The sequence below is a fragment of the Colobus angolensis genome, unplaced genomic scaffold (genome assembly GCF_000951035.1).
Source record: "Colobus angolensis palliatus isolate OR3802 unplaced genomic scaffold, Cang.pa_1.0 Scaffold515, whole genome shotgun sequence".
Taxonomy (NCBI): Eukaryota; Metazoa; Chordata; class Mammalia; order Primates; family Cercopithecidae; genus Colobus; species Colobus angolensis.
Window position 1 is genome coordinate 209,528 of NW_012118655.1, and position 10,264 is coordinate 219,791.

Genomic DNA, 10,264 nt, shown 5'->3' on the forward strand with positions numbered 1-10,264 from the left:
TTAATAACAACCTGGCCTTGCTCAGCACTTGTACCTCTCCTCCTTTCCTCTCCTGGCTGCTTTCTGTGGCTGGCACTCTGTTGGGCTTATGAAACTGGTAATTAGATCTCCAGACAGTTTGTGAACCCCTGCAGTGTTCATATAACTCTGAGTGAGAAGTCACAGCTGGGTGTGTGGGCATTGATTATATAAACACATACACACACCTGCCATCTGGCAAGGAAGGCAAGAGAGCTGGCATCTCCTTTCTTGGCTTAGTCTTCCCCCAGGTTGTACCTGACTTCTCAATTGGGCCAAGTTAATCTTGACTCCAAATCAAACCATCTCATTTCAATTTGATCCTGGGTCCAGGGGAGTTACAGACTCCTATGCTTTCCACTCACCTTTAGGGTTGGCACATCATGAAAAAGAGTGCTGTGTGCATATAATCCAAGAAGGGGTGGGTAGACATGGAGACAGGACCTTATAAGGATGGAAAACACCACACTCTGATTAATGTTGCTGCTAATGAAGAATTAGCAAGTATGGAAATAAATGAAAAAGCCTAAAAGCACAAATTCAGATTCTGCAGACCTGTGTTCAATTTGATGCACTTAATTGATGCCCGACCTTGGGCAAGTCTCCTTGTTTCTATCAGGTTGGTGCAAAAGTAACTGTGGTTTTGCCATTAAAAGTATGGAAAAATCTGTAATTTTTTTTTGCACCAACCTAATAAAATGGTGATTTTATTAGGTGATTTCATTAGAATATCTACCTTACTGTATTTATAAAAACTAGGTACTTCTTGAAAAGCTTTTAGAACAATGCCTGGCATATTTCAGTTATTCAATAAACGGGAACTATAAATTATAATGCTGGTACATTTCTTCCATTAGCCGCTATATAATCTTCCCAAGTTACTCAGTGTTTCCTGAGAACCAGGGATTGTTCATCTTGCCTCTATTTACTTCATTAGAACTTGCTCAAAGTGATAAAATGTAACCAGTCCTCTTAATTTTTCAAAAGAGAAGGATTTTTTAGTATATCAATTGCCTTCCCTCCTGGAAGTTGAATTCAGCTCCTGAATTCACCATGCAGCACTTACGTCCCTCAATTCAGCTACCTACAGCACAGAGCAGAGCAAGACTGAGAGCTCTGAGCAGCCAAAATGACTGACACACAAAAGGTGCTCAGAAGCTAATGCATGTTCCTCATCGGAGGTCCCCAAGATGTTTCTTCAGAGCCTTTTTACTTTTATTTTACACACAGCTCTAACAAAATGTGGTTATCTAGTTTTCCTGTCCACAGCACACACTAGAAAGTGTGTGGAGGGTCAGGTAGAGGTGGGCACACTGCTCACAGCAAGAAGTGACCACACCTATCTGGCGACAAGGAAAGAAATGGAGGAACCATTAAACAGGTACAAGCAAGACTTCCAGTTTCTGGTCTGGCATGTAAGCAGCTGAGGAGTCTTTATTTCATCTAAACAAGAAGAAAAAAGCTGAACAAACTGAAGAATCAACAGTTGTTTTTAGATCCATCAGAGGAATGAGGTCACAGGACAACTCATTGTCTAAAAAATTGGAGAGACAGACAGGCAGACATGGCACATCAGAGAAGAAACCCAGGAGCAAAAACCTCTGTAGGAATCTTTGCCAGGATAGGAAGATGTAAGTACTAACTGATGAATTGCTGGAGTTTATACATGGATATAAACTACAGGGGGATGTAGTCATGGAGGGGGTGCTCTGCATCTTTGTGAGTTTTACCTCCAGGCGGTCCACCAGGTCCTCACAGTAAATGCTGGAGAAAAATCTCCTTGTGTTTCTGGTAGGGAGTGGGAAAAATGAACCATTTTGGAATATACCAGAGTATTCTGTTCTTCTTAAAAAGGCCTGCCCTCAGGAGAAATTATTTTACCACAGCCTAAACTTCTGAGGTTATATTAGAGCCTAACCCACCTTGGGGAGGGGAAATATGCAACCCCCGGGCCTCTGGTCTTTCACCCGTGGGAAGGGAAATACACAAGCCCAGCCCCCTCCAGCCATCCTCTCCCACTAAACGGAGAAAAAAAAACCTGAGAAGCACTTGTGAAGCTCACAGGCGAGGGGCACAAGCTCCCCTAATCCTAGGACTAGATGATACTTCTCCCTCATCTCTTACCAATAAATTCACTAAAGGCCTATTTACATCAGATCCTTTTAGCCAGTACATCATGTCCACCTTTCAACCAAAAATTATAAGGCATAGTCAAAGGCAAACACAATTTGAAGAGACTGAACAAATAGCAGAACCAGAGTCAAATAGGGCAGGAATGTTGGAATTAACAAAAGAGGAATTTTATAAAGCTATGGCTAGTATGCTAAGAGCTTTAATGGAAGAAAATAGATAGCATACTAGAACAGATCAATAATGTAAGCAGAGAATGGACATTCTAAGAATTGAAAAGAAATGCTAGAGATTGAAAATACTTATGCCAAATTGAAGACCACCTTCAGTGGGCTCATTAGTAGACTGGACATGGCTGAGACAAGAATCTCTGATCTTGAGGATATAACAGTGCAAACTTTCAAAACCAAAAAACAGAGAAAAGGGAGTGAATGAAAACAAAACAGAAACAAATAAGAACTGTGTGATAACTACAAAAGGTGTAACATATGTGTAATGAGAATATCAGAAGAAGAAGAAAAAGAGAAAGGAAAAGAAGCAATATTTGAAACAATAATGACTGAGAATTTCCCAAAATTAACGTCAGACTTTAAACCACAGAGTCAGGAAATTCAGAGAACACAAACCAGGATAAATCCAAAAAAACCAAAATCAAACAAAAACTACACCAAGGCATGTGATATTCAAACTTCAAAAAATCAAAGGTAAAGAAAAATGACTTGAAAGAAGCCAGAGGAAAACACCCCTCACCTACAGAAGAGCAAACATAAAATTATATCTGACTTTTCCCAGAAACCATGCAAGCAAGAAGCATGGAGTAAAATACCTGAAGTGTTGAAAGAAAAAACCAAAGCACCTAAAATTCTGTAACCTCCAAAAGTATTCTTCAAAAGCGAATGAGAAATATTTTCTCAAACAAAACTTGAGAGAATTTGTTGCCAGTAGACCTGTAAGAAATATTAAAAGAAGTTCTTTAAAGAGAAGGAAAATGATGTAGGCCAGAAACTCAGATCTACATGAAGGAAGAGCATCAGAGAATGAACAAGTAAAGGTAAAATAAAAATTTTTATTTTTCTTAATCTTAATTGGTCTAACAGATAGTAATTTGTTCAAAATAATCATAGCAACAATGCATTTGTTTATGTGTGCATATGTATGTATATATATATGTATATATATGTGCTTGTGTATAAGTAAAATGAATGACAACAATGATAAAACAAACAAGAGGGAAAAATTAGAAATACTTTGTTATTATAAGATACTATCACTACCTGTAAAGTGGCATAGTGTTATTTAAAAGTGGACTTGGATTAGTTAAAAATGTATACTGCAAACTCTAGGGCAACTACCAGAAAAAAAAAAGAAAAAAGGAAGTATAATTGGTGTTTTATGAAAGGAAAGGAGATGAAATTATTTACAATGCTCAGTTAAAATCACAAAAGTCAGAAAATCTGTGAAAGACAAAACTAGAAGCAAAGAACAAGGATGACAAATAGAAAACAATAACAAATATGGTAGATACTCATCCAACTGTATCAATGATTACCTTTAATGTCAGTGATCTAAATATACCATTTAAAAGACAAACATTGTTAGAGTAGATGAAAATAACAAGACCCAACTATATGTTGTCTACAAGAAACCTACTTTAAATGAAAAGACACACGTAGATTAAAACTAAGTAGATGAAGAAAGGTAGACCATGATATACTAATCAAAAGAAAGTGGAAGTAGCATATTAATTTTGAACACAGCAAACTTCAGATCAAGAATAGTTACCAGAGGAAAAGGGGGGCACTAAAAATAATAAAGGAATCAATACTCCAAGAAGACATAACAGTCCTTAATGTGTATACACCTAACAACAGAGCTTCAAAACACATGAGGCAAATCTGATGGAACTGCAGAGACAAATAGATGAATCCATTATTATATGTGAAGACTTCAACACCCTTGTATCAGAAATGGACAGCACCAGGCAAAAAATCAGTAAGGACATAGCTGGACTCAATGGCACCATCAATTAATTGGATATAATGACATTTATAGACTACTTTAGCCAAAAACAGCAGAGAAGACATTTTTCTCAAGCTCATGTGGAATAGTCACCTAGATGGACCACATTCTGTGCTATGAAACACACTTTTACAAATTTAATTTGCATGAATAGAGATCATACAATGTCTGCTTTCAAACCAAAATGAAATTAAACTAGACATCAATAACAGAAAGAGAGCTGGAAAACCCCCAAATGCTTGACGATTAAACAACACAATTCAAAAGAACAGAGGTTCAAAAAGATAATCTCAAGAGAAACTTTAAAATATTTTGAATTAAATGAAATTGAAAATATAGCTTATCGAAATTTGTAAGATGAAGTGAAAACAATGCTGAGAGGGAAATTTATAATATTGAATGCATATATTAGAAATGAAGATTAAAAATCAGTAATCTACCAGGCATGGTGGCTCACTCCTGTAATCCCAGCACTTTGGGAGGCTGAGGTGGGCAGACCATGAGGTCAGGAGTCCAAGACCAGCCTGACCGACATGGTGAAACCCCGTTTCTACTAAAAATACAAAAATTAGCCAGGCATGGTGGCACACACCTGTAATCCCAGCTACTCAGGAGGCTGAGGCAGGAGAATCACTTGAACCTGGGAAGCAGAGGTTGCAGCGAGCCAAGATTACGCCATTGCACTCCAGCCTGGGTGACAGAGCAAGATTCCATCTCAAATAAATAAATAAAATAATAAAAATAAAATACAAATAAAATCAGTAATCTGGGCTCCCACTTTAGAAAACTAGAAAAAAAAGACAGATTAAATTCAAAGTAAGCTGAAGAAAAATAAAATTTGGAGCAAAAATAAATTTCATTGAAAACAGACAATCAATAGAGAAAATCAACATAACTGAAATTTGGTTCTTTAAAAAGACCAATAAAATTAATAAGTCTTTGACCAGGCTAACTAAGAAAAAAAAGAGAAGATACAAATTACTAATATCAAAATAAAAAGATCTTACTATAGATCTCATGTACATTAAATGGATAATGAAGGAATATTAAGAACAACTCTATGCTCATACACTTGATAACCTAGATGAAATAAAACAATTCCTTGAAAGATGTAAGCTACCAAAACTCATTCAAGTAGATAATCTGAATGGGCCTATAACTATTGAAGAAATTGAATCATTAATTAATAACCTTTAACACAGAAAGCACCAGGCCCAGATAGATTCACTGGTAAATCCTATCAAACATTTAAAAAAGAAATTATGTCAATTCTCTACAATCTCTTCCAGAAGATAGAATCAGAGGTAATACAAAAGTTAATCACTTTCCTATATAACAGCAATGAATAAGTGGAACTTGAAATTCAAAACACATTATCATTTACATTTTACATTAGTACTCCCCAACAAATGAAATACTTAGGTATGAATCTAAAAAGTATGTACAAGATTTATGTGAGAAAAGCTACAAAACTCTGATGAACAAAATCAAAGAACTAAATAAATGGAGAGAGATTTCTTTTTCATGAATAAGGAGGATGAACATGTCAAGATATCTGTTGTTCCCAACTCAGACTCAATGCAATCCCAAACAAAATCCCAGTAAATTATTTTTTGGCTATCAACAAATTGATCCTAAGGTTTATATGGAGAAGGAAAAGATCCAGAATAGCCAACTCAATATTGAAGGAGAATAGAGAACAAAGTCAGAGGACTGACTCTACCCAATTTCAAGATTTACTAGAAAGTTGCAGTAATCAAGACAGTGTAGTATGGACACAGTCCATACTACAAAAAGAATGGACAAAAGAACGGACAAAGAGATCAATGGAACAGAATAGAGAGCCCAGAAATAGACCAACATAAATAGAGTCAAATGATCTTTCACAAAGAAGAAAAGGCGATACGATGGAGCAAAGATGATCTTTTTAACAAATGGTGCTGCAACAACTGGACATTCACATACAAAAAAAAGAATCTAGACACAGATATTATACCCTTCTCAAAATGAATCATAAAACTAAATGTAAAACAATAAAACTCCTAGAAGATAATATAGGAGAAAACCTAGATGACCTTGGAATGATGATGACTTTTTAGATGCAACACCAAAGGCATGATCCATAAAAGAAATAATTATAAGCTGGACTTCATTAAAAGTTAATAACAGAAGAGTGAGGAGTCAAGCCATACACTGGGAGAAAAATACTTGCAAAAGACTCATCTTGTAAAGTACTTATCCAAATATACAAAGAACTGATAAAACTCAGCAATAAGAAAATGAACAACTAAATTAAAAAATGGGTAAAAGACCTGCACAGCTAACTCACCAAAGAAGATATATGGATGGCCAGTAAGCATGTAAGTTCAACATCACATGTCATTAGGGAATTGCAAATTGAAAGAGCAGTGAAATACCACCACACGTCTATTAGAATGGTCAAATCCAAAACACTGACAGCATCAGATTCTGGTGAGGATGTGGGGCAACATGAACTCTCATTCATTGCTGGTGAGCATGCAAATTGCACAACCACTGTGGAAGACAATTTGGCAGTTTCTTACAAAACTAAACATGTTTTACCATGCACCTCAGTAATCACACACCTTGGAATTGACGCAAATGAATTTAAAACTTATTGCCATACGAAAACCTGCACAGGAACGCTTACAACAACCTTACTCATAATTGCCAAAACTTAGATGCAACCAAGATGTCCTTCAGTAGGTGAATAAACTGTAGAACATCCAAACAATGGAATGTTAATTCAGTACCAAAATGAAAGGAGCTATCGAGCTACGAAAAGACATAGACAAACCTTAATTGCTACTACTAAGTGAAAGAAGTCAATCTTAAAAAGCTATACATTGTATGATATCAATTCTATGAAATTCTAGAAAAGACAAAACTACGGAGGCAGTAAAAAGACTAGTGGTTGCCAGTGATTAGGGGAAAGAGATGGATGAATAATCAGAGCACAGAGGTATTTTAGGGCAGTATAACTCTATTCCATAAGGTATCATAAGTGTGGACACATGTAATCATGTATTTGTCAAAACCAATAGAACATACAACGCCAAGAGTGAACCTTCATATAAATTATGGACTTTGGTTGATAATGATGTGTCAATGTGGGTCCATCAATTGTAACAAATGTACCACTTTTGAGGATGCTGAAGTGAGGAAGGTTGTGCGTATATATTGGGATAGGGGATATTTGGGAATTCTCTACATGTTCCGCTCAGTTTTTTCTGTGAACCTTAAACCACTCTAAAAAAAAAAAGCTTTTTTTTAAAAAATTTTTTATTTAAAAAAAAGGCACCAGCGCAGAAGTCTTAGCCTATTTGGTAAGCTAGGAATCTCAGGAGGGTGGGGATGAGAAAATGTAGTCTTATCCAACCTCAATAGACCTTGAGGGCAGTGACGCATCACTGCACATCACAGTAATTTATGTTATTAACACACCAATGAATTATCAAGAAAATAGATCTAAATAATAATGTGCTGGCACTTTGTCTGGAAAAGGCACTTCTGTGAAATACAGCCTTCCTCAGGAGGGCCAGGTGAGTGGGGTTCAGGACTTTCACTTCAGGCAGGGCGGGGCATTTCCCTGCCTCATTCCTTCTCCAAGAAGAAACGTGAGAAGAGGCACTAAGAAACCTCTCTTTCTTCCTTTCTTTCTGTCTAAATAAAGAGGGGAAGTTCAAGGTGGCTGGCTGGGGGGAGGCTCAGAATGGACGGAGCAGGTCTGGCGCCCAGTGCAAGAGCTGTGAATGCAGGAAGAATCTGTACACGGAGCAGAGTGTGCAGATGGTGGGGTGAGTGGGGGGTTTCTCTCCTGATGTCACTGCCTGCCTGCTTACAACTTCTCCAAGGTCACACCTCCAGCGTCCCATGAGCGCTTTCTTGGGGAAGCCAGTGAGTTGTGAAACAGCCTCTGGGAAATGCCAGCACGGTATGATGTCTCCTGTGGCTGACATGCAGAAGGACTGCTCCCGGCCTGCTTTTTCAGGAATTGACTACCCCAGTGCCTAGGGCAGAGCCTATGAGTTTTCCCTACTTTTTCATCTCAGCACAACTCCAGGACTCTATCTTCTGAAGCCCTGAGCTGCAGATTGGTCAGCTGAGCACTCCCCTCCACCACCCTGCACTGCCTCCGTGCTGGGAGGTAGTGATTCTAGAGTCTGTGTGTGCTCTGCCACTGGTATCCCAAGAGATCCTGAACAAGTCTTTCCCCAGAGATGCTGGGTGGTCTGACCTGCATACTTTCTCCAGAACAGGCCCACAGCGAGCAATGAAGAGCGTTTACCTTTCTGGGAAGAAGTGCCTAATAAGCAATAGGGAGGCCATTGGGCACACTGGCTGGACACAGTGCTGGGCCCAGCACCCATCTTGGACATCCTTGGCAGGGTCCCACAGAGAGTCCAGCCTGGGAGACACCAGCCACGCCCCATGGAACCTCGCTGGTCTGGAAGTTGAGCCTCTTGAGTCTTGAGAGAGCCAATGGGAATATCCCTCATAGACACTTCCTGAGGAAGCAGCACTGAAGAAGAGAAATGGGCATAAGGGATGGGTTTTGATAAAGTAGGACCTAGTTTTTATGGAGAAAATTTCCTGAAATTCAGTGACCTTGTTGCTCCTATTTGTTTAATCTACATTAGCCAAGCAAGAGGGAATGTAGCTGAGGCCTCCACTCCGCACGACAGGCAGGTAGGATGCCCGTGCTGTTCATGCTGGGACAGGCATCAGAGCTGGAGTGTTCTGGATATTAATAATCTAGGTTCCTTAGCTTCTGTGAATACTCTTTGTAAATACCTTTGTGCAGATTTTCATCATCTCTCTAGGGTGGTGGATGCTGTGGAGGAGATGGGAACAATCCAAACTGCTGCATGAGCCAGAAGAAAGACCACTCGGTAAGTGAGTTCTTCTCCCCCTGGAAGCCTGGGGGTAATCTGAGACTTAGAGGAGTCGGTGCCCAAGCAGTGGGGGCTGGAAAAGGAACCTGCGGTGAGTCAGTGATGGCAGACTTACCGTAGATGAGTCTACGTAGACTACTACGTAGTCTGCCCTCGTAGATGGGGATGGCGATGGTGCACATTAGCCCCAGGTCCTCTAACTGAGACCCTCTCATTCCTGCCTCCCAGGGATTACCTGCTCCTCTTGCACCCTGCAGGGGGCTGGAAATGATGGCTGGAAGGAAAGGCTGAATTGGTCCTCTTGGGTGTTTGAAAGGAGGGGATACTGCCCCATCTACTTGTTCTCTTTCCCCGTAGGTCAGTCTCTCACCATCTTTATTCAAACCAGAGGAGTTCACGCCCCTGGATCCCACCCAGGAGCCCATTTTTCCCCCAGAGTTGCTGGTAGGTGATGCCTCAGGGACAGGTCCAGCCGAGTCTGTACTGTGAGTCCCTGGAGACCTGCTTTATTTTCATACCCACTGGGAACTTTGTGTCTTTCTTGTCCTTTAGGTTTCAGCTTAAATTTCCCTTCCACTTTCTGAAACCCCCTAGGTTGAGTCTCTGCTATGTGTGCCCACAGTCCCTGCACTTCTGTTCATGTGTGTCACACTTACAGTTACTAATTTGATGTCTGTGTTCCTTGTTAAATGACAAGCCCCATGAGAATAGGGACTAGCTCTCTGGGCACACTGTGTAGCATAGCAGGTGCACTATAACCATTTGTTGATCTCCTGCCTATATCTAATACATAAGCACCCCAAGAAACCTATTCCTTCTATAAGCAATCCATTTATTTAAGAAAAAACAAAACAAAACAACAAAAAAGAGAGGTCTCTTCAAAGGACATGATCTGCAGCTCACAGTTCTGTCTTAAGGAAACCCCCTCACACCCACTCAGAGTTTTTGAAGTGCATGCTTCTCAGGGTGTTGAGCTCATGAAAACTGCCTTGTAGCTTCAGCAGGCCAGAGAGAATGGCTTTGCAGTAGGCCACCAGCAGATCTTTCTCTGGACTGTGAAACTTTGAAAATACCGGCAGTTTTATTTGAGGGCTTCGTTCTCAGCCCAGTGTCACCCTGCAAGCACTAAAGCCAGCCTTCCTAGGCATCCCCTTATAACAAACCCTTCCTTCCTTCCTTCC

At 39.7% G+C, this 10,264-nt stretch overlaps 1 protein-coding gene across 1 annotated transcript in view; it reads left to right on the forward strand.

Moving 5' to 3' along the window:
• The window catches only part of XDH (xanthine dehydrogenase), a 75,266-nt gene that overhangs the window by 17,272 nt on the left and 47,730 nt on the right, over positions 1–10,264 (forward strand). The window contains exons 7-8 of the mRNA XM_011960554.1: positions 9,012–9,080; positions 9,441–9,527. Of these exons, the coding sequence (XP_011815944.1) occupies positions 9,012–9,080; positions 9,441–9,527 (156 nt within the window). The remainder of the gene's footprint in view (positions 1–9,011; positions 9,081–9,440; positions 9,528–10,264) is intronic.